The following is a 15,514-nucleotide window of genomic DNA, read 5'->3' as shown; positions in this document are numbered from 1 at the left end:
AAAGTAATTCATCTTAGCATATATGAAAAATGTAAAACTCAAAACAAACACAAAGGATCTCAGGAATGTTGTGACTCTCCTAATGATTATAAACAATTAACTGACAGCACCAATGTTGAGTACCTGAAAACAATAACTTACTTGTTAAGTAACTCATTTCCAAGTATCAAACTTGCATTCAGGGATTCTTTATATAATATCTCAATCTTCAGAATAACACTATGAGAAAGATTTTAATGTTACCTTTAAAACTCTCTAGAGATCAATCATGGGCCTCTGCAGGTTCCCCATGAATGGTTAAAATGGTGGTGAACCTGAACGTCTCCTGCACAGTGCTGTGTGGGGATGGTTTATTTGTATGTGACCCAGGATGGAGTCAACCAGGTAATGTTCCACAGGATGTAACTAAGTTGGGATTTGAACAAAAAAACAAAGTTTGAAAGGTGAGCAAATGGAGTGGATACTGCTAATTAATGTAGGAAAGCCAGAGTATTCAATTCTATTTTTTCCATTTTCCTTCTTCACTGGAAAATGAGCATTAAAAATAGAACAGTCCACAATAGACAAGACTAAGAGGAAAGCAAAAACCAAAAAAGAGTGAAAACAAACTTAAATCATGCTATATTTCAGGCACAATATTAGAAGATTAATATATTTAGCAGCATGGTGATTTCAAGAAAGTAATTTAACCACTCCAAGTCTGCTTCCCCACATAAAAAAGGAAGACAATAATAAGGCTAACCTATAAGGATGTTGTGAGATTAAATATGATAAATACAAAAACTTTATACAGCATTCAACAGATAAACACAATAGCTACTGTCTTTACTATTATTATTATTATTTGCTCACGTGTCAAGTAAGTTGTAGAAGAGATTAGTGTCTTGGATGAAGATTGAATAGATGAAACCTTATGTCTCACAATAAAATTCTAAGAAAAAGAAAACAGCTCAGACTCTATGTTTGCTACACAATGTTAAACCTAAATTTGGTTACATTATTAAAGGCTATCATTCCAAACACTTGCAGAGGAGAAAAAGCTTTAAATGGTTTAATGTGTGTTGGGGGGGAAATTACAAGAAATAACCCCCTAAAGAATTAGTTAAGTTGGGACCACTGACAAACATTTCTAAAATGCACTGGTTTTACAAAATGTCATTTTTTTGTATTGTCTATTTGCACAGTGACGCTAGATAGATAAGTTAAAGTTGTGCTATAACTTGATGCAATTAGGATGTTTTTGGTTGCAAATAACAGAAAACTCAAAGTTTAAAGAAATGTCTTTACTAATAAAGATATTTATTACCTCACATAAACAGCACCCTAAAAGTGGGATGATAAATTCAAGGGTAGTTTAGTTCAGAAGCTTACAAGGTTGTCAAGCACCCAAGTTCTGTCTGCTTTATTAGAACAGAGAGTTTTCATTCTCATACTTATCCTCTCCTGGCTATAGATACATACGCTACAGGGAGACATAAAACCAGCAGAACTGCTTCCTCCTGTGTACATCTTTATACAGTAGAAAAGTCTTTTCCAGAAGTTCCATATCCCAAACAGGCTTTTCCCTCAAGTCTCATTAGTCAGATATGTCAGGATATGTCTATTTTTCATTGCTAACCAAACACTGACAAGCATGAAATTATCACCATTAGACCCATTATCATCACCATCTGTGCTGAGGCTTTCCTATCCTGTAACACAGGAGAAAGCAAACTGAATCAGGGGTCCAGCAGAAAAAAACAATGAGGGGGGAAATGTGACTGTAAGATTGAAACAAACATTCTCATACTAAAAAGAGAAATGGGAACAGTTTTTGTTGTAATCACAAGTTAAAAAAACAAATAAATGAAACCAAATCAAAAGTAACAAATCAACAAGACTGATTATATCTGATTTTGTACCACATAGTTCAGGCTTCATACTGCCTAAATAGTGCATACCACTCATTTTCACACCTAATTATATGTTGCCTCATATCTGAGTATTTCCTATCTTATTTCTTTAACTGGAGGGTACTCTTTTTGCAGATTAGAGACCTAAGTTTTTACATAACTTTCAACGCTAAAAATATAAGAAACAGCAAACACCAACATTTATGAAAAGCTAACATATATTTATATCCTGTAATAATTTCCCTTCTCATTAAACCTGGCAGATAGAACAAATACTCATCTCTGCCCTTTTTCAAAATTTAACCAAAATGACAGTAAAGAACTTTAAAAAGTGTCAACCCACAAGAATAATGAGAATACAACAGGAGATATTAACTGACGAGAAACTTTAACAACATTTTGGAAGCTGGAAAGAGGATGGACATGTTGCAGCTGACTTAGTAGAGCAGAGAAGTTGAAACCCAGGGTTGCAGAAGGGGTGGAAGTGGGAGAGAAAGGCAGTGAGAAGTAAGCCAAAGGAACAGCACTATTCCAGAAAGACTCAGTAACTAGAGGTACCACAACCAGGTAATCAGGAGGATGTGTATGGTGGGGCATGTTACACAGTAAGTTTCCCCCAAAAATTCTATAAAATGAAACAAAGAAAATTATGTTCTAAGCTTATTATGTTGTTGTTCCTATTAACTAAGCTTAAGTCTATTCTATATTAGATAAGAAAGCCCAAATGCTAACATTTCAAATTTCAGGATTACATTCTAATCAAGTCTATCATGTGTAATAAAACATAATGCTGAAGGACCTATGGAATATAGTCCCAGGTGTCCACAGCACACTACTCCCATTGTTTTCAGATGTTGCACAATCACTGTACTAAGGCTTACCTTCAATTTCCCTTCAGTCTGACTTTCTTTTAAATTCATATTGGATGACTGATGGCTAACATAATAAATATTTTATCTTTCTACACCCTTCCCTCAAGAAGACTATCTCTTTTTGAAAATGGGGCACTATTAGACACCTGGACTCTAGTTAACTCTATTGTCCACAGTAAAGGCAGTGGCTTTTTAATGTTTTTACACTGCCATAAAGTATTCACTAAAATATGCTATTCAAACCTATATAGACAAAAAAAATCACCTTTAAAACTAAACTAGAAGTCCTAGAGATAGAATGATCAAGATTATGGACTAAAACATAGCTCAGTATAAGTCTAACAGCTTAGCTTCAGACGTCACCTATACAGTAAGTTACAATTATTCTGATATCATCTAAAAGTTTCTCAAAAAGTAAAATTTTCAGAAAATACTAGAGGAAAAATGTTCTGGCAGAAAAAGATCTATATAACTCTAGAATAATTTTTTCCTGAAGTCTGGCATAGCTAATTAAATCAGTAATAGACCTGTTTCTATCCCCACCTACCTTTTTCCCAGGGTTCTGGCCTTTCCATAGATTATTAGATGGTACATGTGGCTAGGGTCTGAGGGTAATGATAGCAGGCATGTTTGTGTAGAACAAATACAAGAAAGGGGAAATTTGCCAAAGGGAAAAATGTCAAAGGCAAAATAGGACAATGAAAGAAAGAAAGAGTCTTAATAGACCATAGTTCACTTATTTCTTCCTTTCAGAATCAATTCATTTGCCAAATTCTTATCATCTTGTTAACTGAACACTTCAACATAAGCTCAGGACTTTGAAACACACCTTATCAAACCTCCCACCCAGATACGATTGATCAAAAGCAAACAACTCCATTTCTATATTGTTACAGTGCTAAAAGAACAAGCCTTCCTTATTAATCAAAGCATGGAATCTTTATTTCTGCTCAGGACAAGAATAACCAGTTTACCAGACAACCCCTTCATCCTTAAAAGTCATAGTACTAATCATGGAGAAGGAAGAAAGAAACTAAAAGATTATGAAATGTTAATCTTGAATTCTATTTGTATTTGCATTGAAATTTTCACCTTATTTTTCTTGGCACTTATTTTCTAAACTTTTACAAAAAACTTAAGTACTAGAAAGACAGTTGGTATCCATGGGAGAAAAAGCTGGCACTCTTCTTACTTGTATAAGGTACACAGTTGAGGGTGATAAATACTGTTTATACTGAAAGGCTTAATGACCACTTCCGCCTCCCACCCACCCCCAGCCAAAAAACATTTAATGGAGGACCTCACAACTTAAAATTTGTACTGGGGGAGTTTCTCCTGAGAGATCAAATACCACTGATTTGTCCCACAGCAAATAAGACAACACAACCTGCCAAATCCATGCTCAGTACACAGTAAACTTCATGTTCCCATAAATGCCACAACCACTCCATCAGACCCTAGCCAGGCCAGGTTCTATGCAACCTTCACCACAGTCCTCAACACTAGTTCTTCCCCCTACTTCCCCCTACCTATCTTCTAAGCTGACCTCTAGCTAATATTTGGGTTTTGGGGTTTCCTCAAAGGGAAGCCATGAAGCCGGGAAATTCTCTCATATCAAACAATGATTTACCTCTTTAATCCAACAGCACTTGAAGAGGATAGGAGTTATTGATGAACACACCCTCACAGTTCAGAAAACTTGCCACTGCTGCTGCTGCTGCTGCTAAGTCGCTTCAGTCGTGTCCGACTCTGTGCGACCCCATAGACAGCAGCCCACCAGGCTCCGCCGTCCCTGGGATTCTCCAGGCAAGAACACTGGAGTGGGTTGCCATGTCCTTCTCCAATGCGTGAAAGTGAGAAGTGAAAGTGAAGTCGCTCAGTCATATCCGACTCTTAGCAGCCCCTTGGACTGCAGCCTACCAGGCTCCTCCGTCCATGGGATTTTCCAGGCAAGAGTACTGCAGTGGGTTGCCACTGCCTTCTCTGAAACTTGCCACTGGGTGAATGAAATTAAGGCAAGCCCTTTAGCAGAAATCCATCACCTTCACATTATAGTCAACTATCAAACAAATTCTAATTATTAGCTGCTTAATTCATCACTATGTACAACTAAAAAGGCATAGATTCTATTCTTATATCTTTTCATTAAAAAAGGAATAATATGAGAGGAGTATTTGTAGAACAGAAAAAATGAACAATGTTGTTAAATCAACAGGAGCTATATGTTTTAGCAAAGTCTCTTATCTGGTATTTTCAATGTAGGTGAAATGCACAACAAATATAAATCAGAATATGTAACTGTTTCTTTAATAGAAAAAGAAAAAACTGGAAAAAAAGAAAGAAAATGAAAAAACTCACCTTCTCGATATTTATCTGGTGCTTTCTTAACCTCTCCAGATCTGTTGGAATTACTATCTTAGTAAATTTCTGGATAGCTGGTTCAAGACGCCGTAATTTCACTTTTTCTTCATCTTCAGACATCCTAAAAAAATGCTGTGTCTCTCCTACTTGCAACAATTATCTTCTCCAGTCATGTAGTAAAACCTAAAAGGGAAATATTTAAGAATTTTAAAAATTAATTTCCATTATTTTTAAAAAGCAACAATTAGGTAATTTTATAATATATTCTGAACACATACTCAACTTGATGCTGAACTTGAGTAACTTGTTAACAAACTTTAAAAAGTTTTTCAATTAATTTATATTAATTAGAGGATAATTACTTCACAATATTGTGATGGCCTCTGCCATACATCAACATGACTCAGCCATATGCATACATGTGTCCCCTCCCTCCTGAACCCCCCTCCCACTCCATCCCTCCTACAAGTCAGGTATATTCACTTTAGAATGTTTAGAAACTAGGAAATAGAGAATAAAACAAAATCAACAATCATCTCACTTATAGTTAGCTACTCTTTCCATTTTTTCCCCCTCCCACCCTCCTATTCTTTCCATTTTGATGTATGTCTTTCCAGGTCTTTTTAATATAATGTATGCATAAATTTAAATAACATTTTTCAGAAAACCAGAAGCATACTGTTCAAGTATTCATCTCCCAATGTATCTCTGACAGCGAATAATGTTTTCTAAATAGGTGTCAAATTGCAAAACTGGAAGAAAAAATTTTATTCTTAACATTTCTGCTGTATCAAACTCTATTTCCAATATCATATCTAATTATACACTTGAAATATAAAATGGAACTCTTCTCATTGATGTTCTTTAAATTGCCTCTTCCCTTTCTTACAGAGTAATCAACATTGTCTATTATCAATACAAGTAACCAGTGACAGAGATGGAATAAGAACCCAGTATTCCTGAGAGTACAATCAAAAGCTCTTTCTAAATTACCAGTAGTTTTTCTACCAGTGTTGCAGAGTCTAGGCTTATGTCTTTGGGGTCAGGGTAGGTGATGACAAAAGCTGTCAAGTGGGCAGGCTCCAGGACCCCACACCTGCTTCAGCTTGAAAAAATTTTGTTTCATTAATTCCATAAATTTGAACTTATTTGATTTCATGTAAATAAAGGTCTCCACTGCCTAAGCAAGGTTGAAAACCACTGCTGTACATCATGTTTTCATGCTATCTAATTAGCCACAACCTCTCCTGTATTAAAAATAAATAAGTTGACTATGTTAATCCCATTGTGTCATGGTATCTTAGACTGGGGTGCATAGAGATAAGAATTCAGGACTTGGAGGGGTCACTGAATCTTAACAAAAAACTAGGACTATTTTTTAATTATTTCAGAAGATAGAGTCAATTGCTTTCATGAAATTATCAAAACACTCTATCACTCCACAAACATTAAAAACTATTACTTTAAATAATGTTTCTCTCTTTGAAGTGTTGGTTATACAAATTATCTTATCCACCAGAAACTTGGTCTTTACATTTGATCTAAGCTTGAAAGCAGAAAAGGAAAATCTCGAGCCACCACAAATAAAGAGTCTAACAGCTACAGTGATTAGTGGACATTGGAGTGCACAGGGAAGTTCACTGCTGAAAGAGCTGGTCAACAGACCCAACAAAATGGGAAAATTCATAGCTCAGGGTCTAGAGATAATAAAGTAATCTAAAAAAGAAATTAAAATTGGTATATTTTAAAATAAAAATATAAAGAAAGAAACTGAATTTTTTTAAAAAATTCAATAACATTATGAAACACTAACAGGTCAATCTGAAACTACACCAAGTGAAAATTTTACAAATAAAAACCTCCAAAGGTGGGTTAAACAGTAAATTTTGTAACTGAAAAGAGAACCATTAGCTGTAAGCTATCAGTCAGAACAAAGGAAAAAGAAAATAAGCAACATAAAGGATAAAATGAGAAGCTCAATAACAAGTAGAAGTCACATTCCAGTGGTCATGTATGCATGTGAGAGTTGGACTATAAAGAAAGCTGAGCACCAAAGATTTGATGCTTTTGAACTGTGGTGTTGGAGAAGACTCTTGAGAGTCCCTTGAACTACAAGGAGATCCAACCAGTCCATCCTAAAGGAAATCAGTCCTGAATATTCACTGGGAGGACTGATGCTGAAGCTGAAATTCCAATACTTTGACCACTTGATGCGAAGAACCAACTCACTGGAAAAGACCCTGATGCTGGGAAAGATTGAAAGCTGGAGGAGAAGGGGACGACAGAGGATGAGATGGTTGGATGGCATCACTGACTCGATGGACATGAGTCTGAGTAGGCTCCAGGAGTTGGTGATGGAGTTGGACAGGGAAGCCTGGCGTACTGACCATGGGGTCACAAAGAGTCAGACACGACTGAGTGAACTGAACTGAACTGAAAAGGCACTATTCAAAGAGAATATGCTGAGAATTAAGATGTAAAATTTCAAATTGAAAATGCATATAAGCACCAAGTAGCATTAAAAAAAAACAAATTTACCAAAATACATAGATGGGAAATTTCAGAACATTATAGAAAAAGAAAAACTACTTTAAAATGCAAACTAAAACAACAAAAGCAGCAAACTTTTCATCAAAGCAACATAGCAAATGACAGAAATATCTTCAAAGTGGTGATGTGATATATATCCAGATTAATTATTATTTAGAAGTGAGAGTAAAATAATCATTTTCAGATCTACAAAGACCGATTTTATTACCAAGCCCTTTATTAAAAGAACTACTAAAAGGCATGATTTAACAACAAAGAAAATAAACCCAAAGGAAAGGAATGTCAAGGAGCAAAAAAATATAATAAAGTATACTTTACTGGGTGAACAAAGGAAGGCATGAATAAAACAACAAATAAGATTCATTTTGAACAACCTGATTAAATATAATAATGTTTCCATGTAATTATTTTTCCATAATGTTTTCTATAGCAGCATAGTATCACATTATATAGATGTTCAATGATTTAATCATCTAATGTTGGCTATTTAGGATGTTTCCAATTTTCCCCTATTATAAACTACACCACAGTGTAATTACCCTCCTTACACATAAGTCCATAAAACCATCTATGATTATTTCTTTAAAATAAATACCTGGAAGTAGAATTAACAGGTAGACACATTTTTTTAAGGCTTTTAATATTAGAAGTCCCAAAAACAGTTGTGCCTATTTACATTCCCACTAGCAACATATCTGGAGAAGGACATATCAAAGTATCCATTTATCTGGATTAAAGACTTAAATGAAAGACCTGAAGCCATAAAGCTCCTAGAAGAAAACACAAACAATACACCCTTTGACACTGGTCTCGGCAATGTTTCTAGATCTTTCTCCTCAGGAAAGGGCAACAAAAGCAAACAAACAAATAGGAGTACATTAAACTAAAAAGCTTTCTCAGTGAAGAAGCCCATCAACAAAACAAAAAGGTACCTACTAAATGAGAAAAGATATTTGCAAATAATATATCTGATAAGGCATTAATATCCAAAATATACAAAAGTGAAAAGAAAGTGAAAGTGAAGTCACACAGTCGTGTCCGACTCTTTGCGACCCCATGGACTGTAGCCTACCAGACTCCTCCGTCCATGGGATTTTCCAGGCAAGAGTACTGGAGTGGGTTGCCATTTCCTTCTCCAGGGGATCTTTCCAAACCAGGGAACGAACCCGGGTCTCCCGCATTGTAGGCAGACGCTTTTACTGTCTGAGCCACCAGGAAAGTCTCAAAATATACAAAGAATTCACACAACTCAATATCAAAAAATAATCCAATTAAAAAATTGGTAGAGGATCTAAATAGACATTTTTTCTAGGAAAGATATGCAGATGGGAAATAGACACATGAAAAGATTGTCAATATCACTAATCATCAGGGAAAAGTAAGTCAAAACCACCCCACTCCTGTCAAAATGACTATCATCAAAAAAGACAAGAAATAATGAATGCCAGTTGTTGGCAAGGATGTGGAAAAAAGGGAACCCTTATGCACTGTGGTGGGAATATAAATTGGTGCAACCACTACAGAAAACAGCATGGAAGTTACTCAAAAAATTAAAAATAGAACTGTCATATGATTTAGCAATTCTAATTCTGGGTGTTTATCTGAAGAAAATGAAAACAGTAATTGAAAAGATATATGCACCCCTATGTTCATAGAGCATTATTCACATTAGCAAGATATTGAAGCAACCATTAAGTGTTCGAAGATAAATGAATGGCTAAAGAAGATGTGATACACACACACACACACACACACACAATGGACTATTACTCAGCCACAAAAAAAGAATGAAATCTTGCCACTCGCAACAACATGGATGGACCTAGAGGGTATTCTGTTAAGTGAAATAAGTCAGAGAAAGACAAACACCATACAACTTCACAAATACCTGGAATTTTAAAAACAAAACGGAACAGAGACAGATACACAGATACAGAAAACAAATTGGTGGTCATCAGAAAGCAGGAAGTATGGTGGGTGAAATGGGTAAAATTTACAGTTATGAAGTCATAGGGATGAAGGTACAGCACAGAGAATTTAGTCAATAATATTGTAACTACCTTGCAGGATGACAGATGGTTACTAGACTTATCATGATGTTAAATTCATAATGGATACAACTGTCAAATCATTACGTTGTACACCAGAAACAAATACAGCATTTTATGTCAACTATACTTCAATTAAAAAAAATTTTAAATGTCCATTTATCCATACTCCAACCAATACCTCATATTATCATTCTTCTTAGACATTCAACTGGTGACAAAAATAGTGTCTCCTTATTGTTTTATTTTGCATTCTTTCAATTACTAAGATTGATTTACTATCTATTTGCATGTCTTCTTTCATCAACTGTCTGCTTGTGCTATAAGGAATGTCTTTCTCTTATTATATATAACACATAATAGTCTCATAAATTATCTATTACTTGTCTAACATCGTTTCCTAGTTTATCACATTGCCTCTTGTGTTTTCTTTCAGTATGCAGATTATTTAAGAAGCTATCTTTATATATACTATTATTCTTATCAAAATGGTTTTGAAAGTACCTGGTATTCAAACTGATATTCCAGTGCTAAAGGAACCAAAACATGTCTTCACATGTCTCTTCTACACTACTTCTAATCCTATCACTCTAGTCACAATATGCATAGCATATTACAAGTGTCTTATTTGGCCTTTCTTTAGTCTCTTTCCCCTCTCCAATTTCCCCCCATAGATTACCACCAATTAATATATCTGAAACACCAAAGGCAATATGCTCCTCCTTCGAACAAACACTTCCAACAGTTCCCTATTATCTGAGCAAGAAAATACAATGTTTGTAAGTAGTCCACCCACGCTATTGAAATATCACCCAATCTCTACTTTTGGCTTTGCAATGTGCTCCCTCTGTCTAGTCACTCTTTTATAGCCCATCTGCCTCTCAACTGTATGTAGCATTTGAGATACAACTCAAATGATTCTGCTTTCTCTTCCATTAATCAGTTTTCGGTGTACTTGACAAACCCCAGTTATTGACTATTTGGCTTGTTTTCACTGTTCCCCTACACTATGATGACAGCTTTCTTTTTTGAATTCAAAAAGTGCTATTTCCAGGTCAGAGTACGTGACTTTGCCCCTTAGCATTTTGTGCTGAAGGAAAAACCTGCTGCCTCATAAGGGCCATCTTTCAGGGCAGACGTTCTGGCCCAAGAGCTCCCCAAGAAACTTTTCTATCTCCTGGTTTCCTTCTAGAGAGTATTTTTTTCTTCTCTCCACCATTTCCATTTCTATAAAAGTATAATAAAATGTCTATATAAAACTAAGAAGAGAACATAACATTCAAACAACTGCATAAGGTATGGTGTTACCGCAACAAAATTGTCCAACAGTGACTCTAATCACAAAGTAGCTCAAATAATATTTATAAGCTATTAAGGGAAGGTCTTAATTCAATACAAAATGTGGTTTAAGAGTCTGACTAAATAACAAGTTGAAAATATTTTCAGCATTTCTTGATTTTTCAGTCACAAAACTGGGAAATATTTCTGGTATAATTCAAACAGGATACAAAATATATTTACATTAATATCACAAATATTTAAAATATGCCTATGAAAAAGCTAGTGGGAACACAAAAATTACTAATTTCCCAAACTTCTGCAGAGTTGCATTACTTTTGATTTTTTTTCCAAGTGTAATGGAATATGTGGGGCAACAGAATTGTATCATGACAATGATGGTGGATACACAATTAAATACATTTATCAAAACTTACAGAAGTGTATACCACAAAAGGTGAAATTTTGTACATTAGAAAACAAAAAAACAAAATGTGGGGGAACCCACAATGAAATACAAGCTATAAAAAATAAACTGTATTACAAATGAGCATAGCCACACTGAAAGAAGTGGTGGAAGAAAATAACTAATATAGGTAACTTTGGAAAACAGATGCTGGACACTAGTGTCTAGATATGAGATACTGGGCTTCCCAGGTGGCGCTAGTAGTAAAGAATCTGCCTGCCAATGCAGAAGATGTAAGAGACACAGGTTCGGTACCTGGGTCAAGAAGATCCCTGGAGGAGGGCATGGCAACCCACTCCGGTATTCTTGCCTGGAGAATCCCATGAACAGAGGAGCCTGGTGGGCTACACTCCATAGGGTCACAAAGAGTCGGACACGAGTGAAATGACTTAGCACAGCACAGCACAAACTGGATAACACAAGGTTAAAGACAAAAAAAAAAAAAAAACTACACACAACTCTACTGTTCTCTAGTTCGTAAATGTTTCTCATAGGACTATGGGTTAGGAATTCTAAACTAACAATACATTATGTGTATTACTAGGACTGAACAAATAAAAAACATTTTGTAGAACACAAAAGCCAGATTTCTCACTGTTGAAGAGAGAAGTTACAAATGAGGGGCAAGACTATAATGAAGAATGTGGTATTTTGCTAGAAGTATCAGAATAAACTCCAGTTTAAAAACATACATATATACAGACATATATATATATATATATATCATGTGTGTGTGTATATATATTACATGTGTGTGTGTATATATATATATATACACATATAAATACAAAAATAAAATAAAAATCTTTGTAGATGCATGGGTGTGTGTGTGCGTGTGTGTGTGTATGCCTGTATCTCCATGACATATACAGATATACAGTTGACCTTTGAACAATATGGATTTGAACTGCAAAGATCTACCCACAGTGGAATTTTTTCAATAAATACTACATGATCTACAGTTACTTGATTCTGCAGATATAGAACTGCAGATACAAAAAGTCAACTATGGAACCTGAGTGACTTCAGATTTTGGTATCTGCTGCATGTCCTAGAACCATTCTCTTGGATACTAAGGGATGATTGTTTAGATAGCTAGAAATATATATATTAATACATATAAAATAGGCTTCGTTAGGTGGCACTAGTGGTAAAGAATATGTCTACCAATGCAAGAGACACAGGAAATGCTGGTTTAATCCCTGGGTCAGGAAGATCCCCTAGAGGAGGAAATGGCAACCCAGGCCACTATTCTTGCTCGGAGAATCCCATGGACAGAGGAGTCTGGTGGGCTAGAGTCTATAGGGTTGCAAGATGTTGGACATGACTGAAGGACTAAGCGTGCATATATATAAAACACACACACACACCCCTTCCTAGATGTCTTCTGCCAGGTACTAGAAGCAATGATACGCCAGTAGCAATGAGCACGCCTAGAGCCCAGATCCTTTGGTGTTTAAATAGTCCTCTCCAAAAGAGAAACCAGGGGTCTTTGGAGAACTGGTGGATTCCAAATAGGGAAAACGTTAAGAGAAGCCTGGAGCATCTTATGATGCCAAAAAGTAAGGCAGTTTTCAAAAAAAAAAAGGCAGGGGATGAGGGTCTATTTAAAGAGCACAGGAAGCAATCTGAAAAAAACTTTCAATGGATGAAGCTGGAACAACTTGAGACATAAAATAAATAACAAAAGTGTAGGAAAATAACCAATAGAAAAATAAATGAGTCCATACTGATAAAAAAAATTAATAAATAAATAGGATAAAGTGACAGCTCTTCCTTACCAAAAAATTCCAATTAATAAATTGAGAAGGAATGGAGGAAACAAAACATCACAGTAATAATTACTGAAGGCAAGATCCATTAATGGATGCTAAAATCAGCAAATTAAAGTTTGAGGGGAAACAGGATATCTGAATGGTTTAAAAGTTCTACCCCAAGATACTAATTAAATACAAAGGGGAAAATAGTTATTTTACATTAGAGAATCCCAGCAGATACCACCTTAACCAAGTGATCAACAGTATTATTTCATGCACTCCCTTATGATAAACTATTGAGAAGGGCAAATACACTTCTGTGGTATCAACAAAAATATACAACCTTAATCTCATTCTGAGAAAACATAAGACAAAGCCCAACCGAAGGACACACTACAAATAACTGACCAGGACTCTTCAAAAGTGCAATGGTCATGAAAGACAGAAAAAGACTTCCAAGTTGTCACAGATTGGAGACGACTAAGGAGGCATGCCAACTAAATGCAACACAGGATCTTAGACTGGATTCTGGAACAGAAAAAGGCCTTTAGTATAAAAAGTGATGAAGTCTGAAGAAAGTTGGTGATTTAGTTAACAGTGTTGTACCAAAATTAATTTCCTCCTTTTGGTAACTAATTGTATTATAGTTACATAAGATGTTAACATTAAAGGAAACTGTAGACAACTCAGATACTTTTGTAACTTTTCTGTAATTGTAAAATTATTTCAAAGTAAAAAGTCTTTTAAAATAATATGTGAACTGTTTCACATAAGACAGGTCAAACATCTAGAAGTCAAAGAACTGCAACCGTATTCACTGCACTTAACACTTCGGTGGGGGTGAGGTGGGGGTGCCAGGTGCTTTACAAACTTAACCTTGAGTGCTTACAACTATTACCAGCTGAGTATCATACTAATCAATAAGGAAAAAGTACTAGGAGATTAACCAAATTACTTAAGGTTATTTATCAGCGAAAAGTCCCGTTTCTCAGGAAAAGTCCAAAATTGCAGGCAATGCCCCCTTCCAAAAAAGTGATGAACACCTTCCAACATTTGCCCACACCGGTGGCACCAAATTCCCTCAAGCACGTCGCCTAGTGTTTCTGACTGGGGGAAGGGGTACTGACTTTGGAAAGAAAAGTCGAGGCCCTTGGACCGACCTCCCATATGGTCTGTTTTCTGAGCCTCCGATTCCGAATTTTAAAAAGGGGTAAACTTAGATGTGGGGCTTTTTGCGATCCACCGCCCTCTCGCCGGTCTGGCTGACAGGAGGCTGGCTCCCACCTCGAGCCCCAGGACCTCGCCTCACTTCCCTCGAGCCTCATACCGTCCCTCGCAGTGACATCCACCGCGCACCTGGGCCACAGAAACCAAACGCCGTCTCCCCTCACCCCTGCCCAGGAACGGGTGCCCGCGCCAGCCTCTGGACCGAGACTCCGGCTACCCTGATGATTTGGGACCCACAATGCGTCAACGGGCAGAGCAGAAGACGGAAACTTTTCCACCCGAGACCCGGGAGGCCGTCAAGCTCGCCCGGTCGGCCGCCTCCTTACACTCGCTTCGAACAGCGCCTCCACAACCGAAAACGCCACTTCTAGAAGTCGAGTAGAGCCCCCACAGCGCTCGCACTTCCGACCCGCTTCCTGCGGGGTGTCCCTCCCGCGCCCGGTGCTGGCACCCTGCCCACCACTTCAGTCACGGCCTGACACCCCCGAGGCGGCCTCCCAGGAGCCCCTTACCTCCCGCCGGGGCGCTGGAGGCTGGTAGGTACGCAGGGCGCAGGCGCGGGGGCGACGGGGGCGGGGCGCCGCGATAGACGGAAGGGGCTCCGCCACTCCCCCTCCCGCCCAGGTCCTGCCTTGCGGGGTGTGGCCGGCACTCCAGAGTGTACAAACGCGGTCGCAAAGCTGGACTGTCTTACAAGCTGGTCTTTATTTATGTTGTGGTGTTGTTAACACTGGAGCTAGGAGGAAGGAGAAGCACAATTGCTTTTTAAGTCTGTTTGTTGTGTTTTAAGTGTGAGACAAGTCGCATATGTATAGCCTTTTACATTTTGCAATCTTTTTCTGTCCCATTTTAACGCTCGTCTAGGCAATGGCAACCCACTCCAGTACTCTAGCCTGGAAAATCCCATGGACGGAGGAGCCTGGTAGGCTGCAGTCCATGGGGTCGCTAAGACTGAGCGACTTCACTTTCACTTTTACTTACATGCATTGGGGAAGGAAATGGCAACCCACTCCAGTGTTCTTGCCTGGAGAATCCCAGGGACGGCGGCGGAGCCTGTTGGGCT

General features: G+C 37.4%; 1 protein-coding gene across 2 annotated transcripts in view; it reads right to left on the bottom strand.

The window, feature by feature from the left end:
• STX17 (syntaxin 17) overlaps positions 1 to 14,995 on the bottom strand; it is a 70,620-nt gene extending 55,625 nt beyond the window's left edge. The window contains exons 1-2 of one of the 2 annotated variants that reach the window (XM_081512507.1): positions 14,778 to 14,995; positions 5,123 to 5,308 (exon numbers count right to left, since the gene is read on the bottom strand). In XM_081512507.1, coding sequence (XP_081368633.1) covers positions 5,123 to 5,245 — 123 coding nt within the window. In that variant the 5' untranslated portion in view covers positions 5,246 to 5,308; positions 14,778 to 14,995. The remainder of the gene's footprint in view (positions 1 to 5,122; positions 5,309 to 14,777) is intronic. The other variant, XM_081512496.1, reaches the window with a different exon arrangement.
• Positions 14,996 to 15,514: the final 519 nt, after the last annotated feature.

The sequence above is a fragment of the Giraffa tippelskirchi genome, chromosome 1 (genome assembly GCF_054371585.1).
Source record: "Giraffa tippelskirchi isolate mGirTip1 chromosome 1, T2T-mGirTip1v1.2.pri, whole genome shotgun sequence".
Classification (NCBI taxonomy): domain Eukaryota; kingdom Metazoa; phylum Chordata; class Mammalia; order Artiodactyla; family Giraffidae; genus Giraffa; species Giraffa tippelskirchi.
Note: the sequence above shows the minus strand (reverse complement) of the source record. Positions and strands in the feature narration are given on the sequence as shown.